Raw genomic sequence first — 12,500 nt, 5'->3', positions numbered from 1 at the left:
ATCGGAGTGGAAGGTGTGGGTGTGGGCGGGGTTGGAGGTGGTAAGGGGGAGGGGCTCTGCATCGGCTGGCTAATGGGCTTCGGGGAGAGAGGCTCTGGCTCTTCTTCGATGGTGTCACGGCGTTTTTGCTCCTCGGCCAGGCGACGCTGGCGTTCTCGCTGCCGCTTGATGGCCGTCACGCGGTCCCGCATTGCTTTGGCAACCAGCTTGTAGTCGGCCTCACACACGAAACCCAGCACCACCTGAGAAGGAGAGAGATAGATAGAGAGAGAGAGAGAGAGAGAGAGAAAGAGAGATGGGTGAGATAGACACAGAGAGAGAGAAAGAGAGAGAGATGGAGAGACAAAAAGAACGAGTGACAGATAGAGAGATGAGATGAGGGGGAGGAAATAGGACCAGAGAAATAAAAACAGAGCACAAAAAAGAAAGGCTTGTTCAGTACACGTGTAAAGGTCAACACATTTTCTCTACACACCTGCAAACCTCAATCAACCAGTCAGTTTTATTTTACAGTGAACACTAAATGGGCTTCACGTGTGCAATCATCCACTTGCATGTGAAGCTCTGAAAGCTGGCACCAGCTCCAGCAGACACACGGCAGAGGTGGGCCACGTTCGGCCCAGATAAGGGTCTGGTCTGTTTAAAACTCGACTACACACACGTTCCTGTCCCCCGCAGTGTAACTGCTGCCCCACGTGATAGGGATGCATATACTGTAACCTGCGGTCCACTGTTACCATGGCGACAATCAGCATCTCCTCATCATGTCCTAAATCCCACATCGCCGCATCAGTGGGTGGTTAAAAAATAACGTGATAACCCCGACACGTGGCCCCTCTGCAACCCGCCGCTGCCTCCATAGAAAAAAAAAAACGAATAAATTTGGTTGTGACGACAAGCGAAGCGAGAGAAGGCCAGGAAGAAAGAAAGTATTGTGAAAAGGACTCGTTAAGGACGACCTTGACCTGGACATACAGGACAAAGGTCTGTCTGCCTTTTTTGTAATCCTCTCCCTACCTCTATCTTTCTCTTTCTCTGTCCATCTCTCTCTCTCTCTTATCATTCTCTATCGTTCTTTCTCTCTCTCTCTCTCCCTCTCTCTCTGTCTGGAAGTCATTTTATTATTAAAGGTGCAGCCTCCTCCTCTTCCTGAGCCCGACGATCAGGTTTCCGAGGCGATGACGGACGGCTTGACTCCTGTGTCCTTGAATCCTTACGCAACAGCACGGGCTAACGAGGCCATTACCCAGCAGGATCTCAGCACACTCGCAGAGCACGGGTTCCCTGACCTGTTCTCAATTAAACAGGAACCCCAAAAAGTTCTACTTTCAAATCGGAATGTGCCTTTCTTGTACCACCTGCAGGAGTTGGATATGAGCAGTGAAGAATGTGTGTGTGTGTGTGTGTGTGTGTGTGTGTGTGTGAGAGTGTACCATACACATATGTGCCTGCGGCTTTCTCGTGTGTGTGTGTAAATATGAATGTGCATGTGCAAGTCAATATGTGTGTGTGTGTGTGTATGTATGTATGTATGTATGTATGTATGTATGAATGTTGATTATGGTCAAATTATAATCAAATGATTATGATAATGAAAGAAGTAGTAGTAGTGTGTATGTATGCATGTATGTATGTGTGTGTGTGTGTGTGTGTGTGTGTGTGTGTGTGTGTGTGTGTGTGTGTGTGTTTCTGTGTGAAACAGAAGGGTCAACAAGGGTAGAGTCAAAGAGGTCTCCTCTAAATGATTAACTGCCCTGAATGAAGAGGGCTGCAACACATTTAAAGAACAGCCAGACACCGTGAGTGGTATGTCAGATATACGTGGTGAAACATTAATCTCTCCACAGAGAAGAGGTAACGAACCTTTAGGTACATTATTCCACAGTGAGCAGCTGAAACAAGGTGGACGTTGTATGCATGTATGTATGTGTGTGTGTGTGTGTGTGTGTGTGTGTGTGTGTGTGTGTATGTATGTATGTATGTATGTATGTATGTATGTATGTATGTATGTATCTATGTGTGTATGTATGTATGTATGTATGTATGAATGTTGATTATGGTTAGACTGTGGAATTTTCTCTGAGCTCCAGTGTAAATAAAGGTCTTTTCCCTTTCCGTGTCTTTCCTGAACCTTAAACATAGAACCCTTGGAACCCTTCTAAAATGGAACGTTCTGACGTTTCCAAGGTGACATTGAGGTTACAAAGCAGGACAAACAGTAGTGGACTGGACTCTGGAACTGGTAGCAGCCCTGAACCAGTGACCCTACATCCCATGAGGTCCAACCCAACCCCCACCCAGCTAGTATAGATTGTGTAGTCTCGTAATGGGGACTTTGGGTCAGTACACAGTACGACCAACCTTGAAACCATAAACACTGGCTTTCTGAGTAAACTGCATAGATATTCAATCCTACTCCATATTCTCCATTTCTCTCTCTGAGGTCAAGCTCACTGGTGTAAAGTCACTGAGTGGGTATAGTGCCCTTGACCAGCTCCGTCAGGCATGGCCAGCTAATTAGGATTGGCACCGATGAGTTCAGTCAAGTGCAGTGGCGAAGGAGCAGATTGGAGATAGGCACACGAGCATGATGAACTGAGAGATTACTGACATTCACAATGTTCCTCTCAGGAAAATTGAAACGTATTGATTGATTTTTAGGAGTTCAGGATACAAATGCTTGGCATCACACCAATCCCTGCCAAGAGGCTCTGAGCCTATGTGATCTCCAGCAGGGTTCCTGGGGTGAACTACGCCAATAGTTAGTTCAACAGGTTTAGTCCTCATTTTCCATGGGAGATCACCAAGCCTGGTACAGAGACTATCTGACTTCCTGGGAAGAACAGCCCAATGTCGCATTCTGTATGTTTTTTATTTTATGTATGTTATTATTCCTATCTGAAAAGACTGTCAGGTTATGATATGGAACACAGGAAAACAGCACCCTAGTTTTGGTCTTAGTCAACACGTTTGTCCGTGGAACTCACCATCTCCTGGGCGACCTCCTCAGGGACGTCCTTGTAGAGCTCGAACAGGAACTCAATGGCGTTGTTGTCCTTGTACTTCCCGTGCAGCTTCTTGGTGTCGTCCATGCGCAGCCACAGCTTGAGGCTGGCCTTGTGCAAGTCGTCCTCCTCGGCAAGCTCCACGCGCACGCCCGTGTTTTCCTGGAAGAACGAGTGTTCCAGAAGGTCTTGGATGGTGTACCTGTGTCAGGACACAGAACACAGAACTCAGAAAACAGAACTCGGAACACAGAACTCAGAACACAAAACAAGACACACCAGGATCATAGTGGTGTATGATATAAAAAAGACATATGCATTCATATATAATACATGTGGGCTACAAATACACACACACACGTAACACTTAGTATACAGACGAATAGTAGCACATATGCAAATGTTGTACATAAACTGTTCATAAAAGAATAAACACCCCTATACTCCCAATGCTGCCAATTGACATATTCTTGCAATATTATTTATTGTGCAGCTCATAAAATGTTACAGTAAGTCTTGTATAGAGAAGTGATCACAGTGTGTTGCACAGTGCTAGCTTAGCGTTAGCCGAGGTACTGCAATCCAAAGTCTGAGTTGTTGATGTAGTTTGTAGGCTACAGTATAAAAACAAACAGTCAGCATTGGCCCTGATGGCCCGTGGCGTTAGCTTAGCGTCGCCAGTGCTAGAGAGGCCCCAGAGAGAGTCTTGGATTGACCCCTCAGCTGCAGACACATGGGCCTACTAAACAAACAAACACACGGTGAACCTCCACATTCATAAGGCTACGCTGGCATCTGGAAGGAGACATTTACTAAAGAGCCAAGTACAACTTTGCCTAAATGTAGCCTACACCAATTCAATTTTAGCACTTAGCATGAAGTAATTAGCTACTACACAAATATCTGTAATGGCAGGCAATGTTTATGTTTGTTCTTAATCTGTTAGTATTAACAAATGCACCAAGTAATGTTCCCTATGAGACCATATAGTACAAGCTCAATATTCAATTCAATATTGAGCTCAGATGAATGTTGCCCATACATGCAGGTCTGCTCTACAATATGACCAGCATAGTTGTTGTGGTACTAAATACAAAGTGTCCTTTAATGTATTAAAATGATTGGCTACATTATTGTTTATTCCATGAAACGTGACATGAATCATGATCCACTAATGCCACACCACCAATCTATGCTCTGGTGTCATGTCTCTGGGTTAGAAGCAGATGGTGAAATAGGTACCTTTCATCTTTGTTCATGCGGATGCAGCCCTCAATGATCTCCTTCAGTTCAGGGACTTTTACTTTGAAGAAGCTGTCTGGCTTCATACCCTGGAGACAGGAAAAGGAAGAGATCAGCCAACTGTCAATCACCTTCAAAAGAGCAACACAAAAGCCTGGTCAGGTCAAGGTCACCTGGCAGTTTTGTGACAAACCTGGACGATTTAACTCAGAGTGAGTGGTAATCTGCTAATAGAGGAACACTGAGGCTTCATCCTATAGACCCTTTCATCAATAAAAACAAAAACAATGCTTGAACGTTCTATTTGGGCCCCAATCTATTTCCTCTGCATTAAGAGAACATATGGAATGTTAAAAAGGGGCCAACTGTGATGCTGATAATGGAACTCTTGAAAGGGTCCATAGCTAAACAAGGCCATAGGATTCTTCTTTCAGGAGGTTTATTACTTTGGCCTACCCCGGTTATCCAGGTTAGACACTACACTGTGGAACTTGGAACAACCCCTTGTTCATTCTGCAGCCATTGGACTGAAATCCCCAAAACAGTCTTTTTGTCTTATTTTGTCTGATGTATATTTCCTGCAGGATGCACACAATGTTTACAACATGAAAAGAGGCTGTCTCACAGAAGAGGCCATGTTGGGTCTCAGTCTGTGACAGTGAATTGTGGGATAGTGGAGGACTTCCTGCCCTGTGACAACACTGATAAGGAAGCAATAGGGTCCCACCTCAACCTTCTGTGGCCAACATCAACATTTCGTCAGACCGCAAATATTGTGACGCACGTATACACGGGCCCACATGCACGCACACGCACACACACACACACACACACACACACACACACACACGCAAACACACTATGGGGCCTGCTGACTTCTACTCCAAGCTGAAGCTAATCCCTGTGCGTAAATACTGTATATGTTCGGTTACTTGTATATCGTTCCAACTCAACTCTGAATTAGTCTGACGAGCAGGATTAGGAGATGGAAAACATGAGGACTGGCAAACGTTACATTAGACATGCTGTTCGCCGTGAGGGAGTCTGGTCCTCTGCACGTGCTTGTGTTTCCCGACTAAAGTCACTTTCTTAGCTGTGGCCCATGTGCCAAAGAAAATGAACCGGTCTTAGACATGATGGCTACCCTGGAGGAGAGTGTTTTTAACACAAACAAACACGTTATAATATCAAAAACAAAGTCTGGCCTTTGGGAGTCTCTTTGGGAGGAGGGCTGAACATGACGATAAATTAGGATTTTATTTCATGGCTGCTGGTTTTCACTCACCTAACTGCCACACACACAGACACACACATACAAACACACACACACACCCACACTCACCCAAATATCATTAGCCCTCTGTGGTAATGTGTTTCTTTCGCCAGGTGTTTCGATTCATGGGGCATCTCAACCTCATGCCATGGCCTACAGCAAATGACGGGTGACCGCCAGTCACAATTAACACGTCCACCCCTTCGAGGCTGGACGTTTCTGGCCTTTCGTCCTCCTCAAGCACTCCTGTTTGCCTTTGGTCTGGCCGAGTTGGAGAGGCTGACGGACAGACGTCATTGTCAAAACAGTTATAACTCTCTCCGTGGCTGCCGACCAGCCCGGGATAGCGAGCCCAGTGTGTCAAATGTATAGTTTGTCAACACCTCACCTCCCCACATCAGCTTCGTCACAACTTACTCCGAAGCCCTCCAACAAAACAGCCATAGACACACACATACACTATGGTCAACTGACAATGAACAAGGTCCATGTGACCATGTGACCAATTTTCATAATTAATATGATACTATTTTGCATCAAACAATATTATTTTATATTACTTGGACCAAAATATCATGAAATTTGTGGACATGTCAGTTGGACACATTCACACACTGTCATTTTCAGACTGACAGCAGTGGCTGACATGACTGACCCCATCTAACAGGTCTGGGAAACAACGCTCTAGTTCTAAAACCTCTCGGAGACATGGTTTCAACATGTTGGCGAATGTTCAAAATGACTAGGATGTCGCCTTGATGCCAGGGGTGGGGACAAAATAAAACGCCTCAAACAGAGGGAGACATACTGGATCTATTATCTGAGAGCTACTAGCCATCCAGGTCTCAACGAAGATTTTGACCTTTCACCTTTTCTGTAGTTTTTTGTAGCCTATTGTGGTTCTTCAGAACAATGGGTCTGTTTGATATGTTGTTGTGTGGAGTACATTTTAGTACATTTTAGAATAACCATGAACTATGACATTTGACTGAACATGTTAGGACTTATTTAGTTTTGACATGAAGAATACATCCAGATTTTAGAATTACTGTTGTAATCTTTACCGTGATTTGTGATTTATGGACTTTTTGATACATGTGTGGAGTAGACCTGCACCAAGGTTTTAGAACTACTGTTGACATCTTGATCATAAACTGTAATGTATAACCTATTCATATTTACTGTCTTTTAATGCATGTACGGAATGTGTTTAGAGTTTTTGGAATTGCTATCGTGATCTTGACTATGAATTGTGATACATGGTGTGTTCATATTTGTTCAATTTTGATGTGGAGTTCTTTGTTTGTGAAGAATAAGTTTATTATGTTTTATTATGAAAGTTTAGATCAGTCATCAGCACAACGTCTGGTGGTACTATGCTGACAGACTTTTCAGTCATAAAACAAGTCGAATGATAATGGGTAGATTGGCGTTTTTCAGGTGGCTGTCAGTTGTCCTCATTAAGACAATGAAGATGTCTTAAGTTGTGAAAAACACTTTTATACTTTTTTTGGTTACACTTTACTCGAAGGTATCTACAGTACATGACACTGCCATGAACGTGTCATAAACATTATAAACAAGTGATAAACGTTTATGACATAATGCTTCTGCCAGAGTGTCATTCGATTAGGGTTAGTGTCAAGTTAGGGTTAGGGTTAGTGTCATTCAGTTTTTTTCATGACAAGTTAGGGTTAGTGTTAGGATTATGACAGTGTCATGTCACTCTTATGTAGAAACCTAAAGTAAAGTGTAACCCCTTTTTTAACTCATTATTGAGTAGTAAACACACATTTTACATTAAGAGTGCCTTGTACACCTCAAACAATCACTGTCTCACTTTCCATCTCAGAATAGTACATTCAAAAGCGTTCTAGACATCTCAGGAGAGACCTGCATATTTTAGCTCGTAAAGACAAAGGACATCTAAACAGGTCTAACAGGTCTGGGAAACAACGCTCTTGTTCTAAAACTCGGAGACATGGTTTCAACATGTTGGCAAATGTTCAAAATGACAGGAATTCTAGGATGTTTCTTCAAAAGTTTAGATAAGTCATCAGCACAACGTCTGGTGGTATGCTGACTTTTTCGGTCATAAAACAAGTCAGATGGCTTGAAGAAGTCAGATAATAGATTGACCTTTTCAGGTGGATGTCAACAGTTGTCTTTGTTCTTTAAGACATGAATATGTATGGGAGACACTGCCTTAGTTTTAAAACCTCTGGGGGGAAAAATACATGGTTTCAACATCACCGTGGCATTTCAACATTTCAAAATGACACCATTTTGAACAGTTGCCCTGTTAGTCTTTCGGATGCTTATCGAGAGGACATGTTTTTAGAATCTAAACAGATGTCCTGTCGATAAGCATCCGGCTAATGGGGCAACTTGTTGGAGGCATCAGTCATCAGCACACGTCTGGTGGTATGCTGACAGACTTTTTTTAGTCATAAAACAAGTTGAATGATGATAGATTGGCATTTTTCAGGTGGCTGTCAGTTGTCTTCATTAAGATAATGAAAATGTATGAAGTTGTGAAAATTACACGGACACTTTATGAACTGTCATGAACGTCATAAACATTATAAACAAGTCATAAACGTTTATGACATAATGCTTCTGCCAGAGTGTCATTTGGTTAGGGTTAGTGTCAAGTTAGGGTTAGGGTTAGTGTCAAGTTAGGGTTAGTGTCATTTGGTTTTTGTCATGACAAGTTAGGGTTAGGGTTAGTGTTAGGGTTATGACAGTGTCATGTCACTCTTACTGTATGTAGAAACCTAAAGTAAAGTGTAACCCCTTCATTGAGTAGTAAACACACGTTTCACATGGTGAGTGCCTTGTACACATCAAACAATCCCCATCTATCTCACTTTTCATCTCAGAATAGTACATTCAAAAGCATTCTAGACATTTCAGGAGAGACCTGCATATTTTAGCATGTAAAAAGAAAGGACATCTAAACATGCAAACAGCAGAAAACATTTCCCAATAATTCCCCATTTACCCACTGGGTTGGGATCAAGCTGGGACAAGTTGGGATCTTGTGACTTTTCAGGCTTTAAAAAGGAGAGGCTGTCAGCTTTTTTTTCCACCTCTCTATCCATCAAGGGGACTTATAAAGCTCAGAAAACTCTTAGGTGAGGGCCCTGGAGTCGGGGTGTGGACTAACGACGTGATTTCAATAATTGGACTTGCAGCGAAAACGGCCTTGACCTTCAGCTATCTGCCAGATTGCAGACAGACTCCAGCTTACTAACAAATCAATGGCTTATTTTACTTAGATCCATATCTGAAGCTGGAGGCAGGAGGGGTGGGTTGGGACACGAAATGACTCTCACTATTCAGACCATCTGTAGCCTACTCTGTGATTTTCCCTTAGTTATAAAAAGGAACCCGATTGGGCAGTAATTGAGAAAAATTACTAAAATTGCCTTTTTCTAAATTAAATGACCCAATTCCTCGCCCTTCCAGCACAGATTACTAGGAACTGCCATTGCGGGGGGTTTGGGTGGAGGGGGTGGACGTGTCACATCCTGCCCTTTGACCTCAGGAATGTAGGGTCACGTTTCTGTTGTGAGATACTTGACTCATAAAGACAAGAGTGGACTAGGGAACGGGCCTGGTTGTGGTCATTCTCGTCAGCAGGACGAGACACGGGGAGGCAGGAAACTGCTTTTTGCCGAGGGGCTGAGGAAATGAGATGGATCGTGAATGATATAAAGGGGTGTGTGTGTGAGGCGGGGGGGGGGTATTGACAAAAGATTGAGAGAGAAAAATAATTGAGTCGTTAAAAAACAACAAGGGCCTCACTAGTCCTTTCATCATATATACAGCACTGGAAAAATGTCATCCTACAGTTGCTTAGTGACATTCGAATGAGTTAACGGTCATATTCAAATTTGCAGTTGTCTTTTAATTTTGAATATAACCATCAACTCAATCGAATGTCACTCAGCAACCGAAGGATGACATCATAAAAATGTGCAGTGGTCTCTTAATTTTTTCCAGAGCTGTATATAAAATAACCAAAAGGAATAAGACTGAAAGAATGAAAAGAAAGAAAGAAAGAAAGGAAATAAAAAGGCAGAGTGTAAGAGAGGGCAAGAAAGAGAGAGGGGGAGAGTGAGAGAGATTGAGGGAAAGAAAAAAGAGAGACGGAAGGGACAGAGAGATTTGTGGCTCAGAAAATGTTTACTATCCTATAACGTCAGTAGGAAAGCCCCCTACCAGGGTTTAAGTGAGGAGAACAGATGGTTTTGATTCCATGTCCTTCCAGTACTCATGTTCAACTACACACACTGAGATATGGATGGAGAGACAGACAGAAACAGAGAGAGAGAGAGAGAGAGGGGAGGGGGAATGAAAGGGAGAGAGAGAGAGAGAGAGAGAGAAAGGGGGAGAGATAGAGTGATCAAGAAAAAAAGGAATGAAGAAGGAGAGAGAGAAAGAAAAGAGAAAGAGAGAGGGTGTGGATGTTGGATGAAATAAATGTAGAGGGACTTTGAGTCAGCACTTCTTTTTTGCCTATATGTTAACATAAACAGAACAGAAAAAACACAAATTTCCCAGAAAAGGACAAGAAAGGACTGGAAAGTGGAAAGGAAGATAAAATGTAAAAGAACAGACTGTACAGGATCTGAACAAAACAACGCTATCATCACCACCACCACCACCACACGCTGAAACTCACGCTGGTGACTTTGCGGTAGATCTGTGCGGCGTTCTGGCACTCTGAGTATGGGTACTCGGAGGTGGTCATCTCCAAGATGCACATTCCGAAAGCGTACACGTCCACGGCCTCATCATACTTCTCCTCGTACATCTCCGGAGCCATGAATTCCGGCGTTCCTGATCAGAAAAAAAAAAAAAAAAAAAAACTAAATCAAAAACAGGACGTGTTTACAAACCTTCGCTAATTAGTAATCATCGTTTATATAACGCTGCTGCATAACCACGTTTGTGTTTGTTTGCGTTGCGTCTGCTTTCTGTGATTATGTTAAGACATGCTTCCGTATGTTGTTCTCCATTCTTGGGATTTGAGGGAAGATGTTGTGAAGGACAGTAGTAGGGAATATTAGAAAAACAAACAATTACGAAGGCTGTAATAACAAGTATAGTTTACTACAGGACAATGCTCCTCATAAGGCCAGCTTATAGGCTTACACTGAGCACGTAACTGAAGTGCTCCATTGTAGCCTGGGCCTTACTGTGGACTACTTCTGAATATCTAATGGCTTTTTGCATTTTTGTAACTGATCATAGCATCTAAATCTTCTTTGATTAGAGAGTAGTTTCTGCCCTGCTGAACACATTTGGTTAAAAAAAAAAGTAAAATATCTCTATGTGGCCAGATTAGGTAGCATGTTAGCATGTAACATGTGCATGTAGCATGTAAACTGTAAAAACATTAAAATCAGTCTAATCGGTCAGTCAGTCTAATCTAAAGACACCAATTTGTAAGTAGCTGTTTCCTTTAAATACAAATATCCGTGCACAACTGAACTTCCCTTACAAGCTGTCAAAAAACACAACAATATTGCATTGTAGGACAGTGGAGGACTTCCTTCTCAGTATGTGTGTATGTGTGTGTATGTGTGTGTGTGTGTGTGTGTGTGTGTGTGTGTGTGTGTGTGTGTGTATGTGTGTGTGTGTGTGTGTATGTGTGTGTGTGTGTGTGTGTGTGGTGTGTGTGGTGTGTGTGTGTGTGTGTGTGTTACCTATGACACTTTTGGCAAAGGAGGCACTCTTCAGCGTGGCAAGGCCGAGGTCTCCGATCTTGACAGAGCCAGTGGGGCCGGTGATGAAGATGTTGTCGCACTTGAGGTCACGGTGGATGATGGGGGGCGTGCGCGTGTGCAGGAAGTGCAGCCCCTTCAGGATCTGATGGCTCCAGCGCTGCAGGAGCTTCAGCTTCATCTCCTTAAAGCGCTTCAGGTACCTAGGACAGGAAACAGGAGGTTGGTGCTATTGGCTTCATGATTGGCTCCTGAGCCTGATATGCCATCTTGCTTTCCATTAAAGCTCAGTGTAATATCGAGATCCCATATTTGGCTTTCATTTGGAAAAATGGTTCACATCTCAGGAAGAATTGTAATCACTGATTATGAAAAGATATTAAGGAGCGAAAAGAAAGCAAATGATTTCACTACTCTTTCCAAAACATTACACAAATATTCATGATATGATGCTCACACACACACACACACACACACACACACTCACGTTTTGAGGGTGCCAGAGGTCATGAGCTCAGTGACAAGAATGATGCACTTCTGGCCCTTGTCGGTGGACTTCCAGGAGTCATGGAAACGCACAATGTTGGGGTGCTGCAGTCCCTTGAGCATATCCACCTCCTCACTGAAGCGCTGACGCTCCGCCTTGGTCAGCTTACGCGTCTGAGAGAGGGGTAGAGGAGACGTCAGACATCAGCAGCCATAAACACACACACACACACACACACACACACACACATATACACACACACACACACACACACACACACGCACTGTCATACATCTCATCTCAAATCAAATAAACACCCATACGCATATAGGGGAGTGCATTTGGAAGAAATTCAAACTGACACTTACAAACAGATATGCAGTATTAAGGATGCATTATGATACCTAATTCACTTTGATGAACATAACAAACGACTGACCAATCTGCCATAAATCTCAGACACTCCTCCTCAAGCCAGAGATGGCACCTTAAACTTCAAATTAAGCTGGCACAGAGTTTAGTGTTTTAGTGTTTAGTGTGTGTGTGTATGTGTGTGTGTGTGTGTGTGTGTGTGTGTGTGTGTGTTTATGGCAAAACAGCGTATTTCATCATCAGTTACATAACCAGGCACATTTTCCTTGAGTGGTAACATCTAACGTGCCCCTGAGAGGAAGCTTTTCCGACCAGACCCATGGAGGAGGTAAGGCAAGCCGGGCAATCATGGAGGCCACAAAGGCATTTCTGTGAGCAAAGACCCA

The 12,500-nt window shown here is 43.2% G+C and overlaps 1 protein-coding gene across 2 annotated transcripts in view; it reads right to left on the bottom strand.

Moving 5' to 3' along the window:
- Nucleotides 1-12,500, bottom strand: part of wnk4a (WNK lysine deficient protein kinase 4a) — a 64,793-nt gene that overhangs the window by 24,514 nt on the left and 27,779 nt on the right. For both annotated transcript variants that reach the window (XM_042083454.1, XM_042083455.1), the window contains exons 2-7: nt 11,743-11,915; nt 11,238-11,458; nt 10,211-10,368; nt 4,248-4,336; nt 2,988-3,207; nt 1-242 (exon numbers count right to left, since the gene is read on the bottom strand). The exon at nt 1-242 is cut by the window's left edge and continues 206 nt beyond it. In XM_042083454.1, the coding sequence (XP_041939388.1) occupies nt 1-242; nt 2,988-3,207; nt 4,248-4,336; nt 10,211-10,368; nt 11,238-11,458; nt 11,743-11,915 (1,103 nt within the window). The remainder of the gene's footprint in view (nt 243-2,987; nt 3,208-4,247; nt 4,337-10,210; nt 10,369-11,237; nt 11,459-11,742; nt 11,916-12,500) is intronic.

This window comes from Alosa sapidissima, chromosome 24 (assembly GCF_018492685.1).
Source record: "Alosa sapidissima isolate fAloSap1 chromosome 24, fAloSap1.pri, whole genome shotgun sequence".
Lineage (NCBI taxonomy): Eukaryota > Metazoa > Chordata > Actinopteri > Clupeiformes > Clupeidae > Alosa > Alosa sapidissima.
This window is presented reverse-complemented; position numbering and strand designations above follow the sequence as displayed.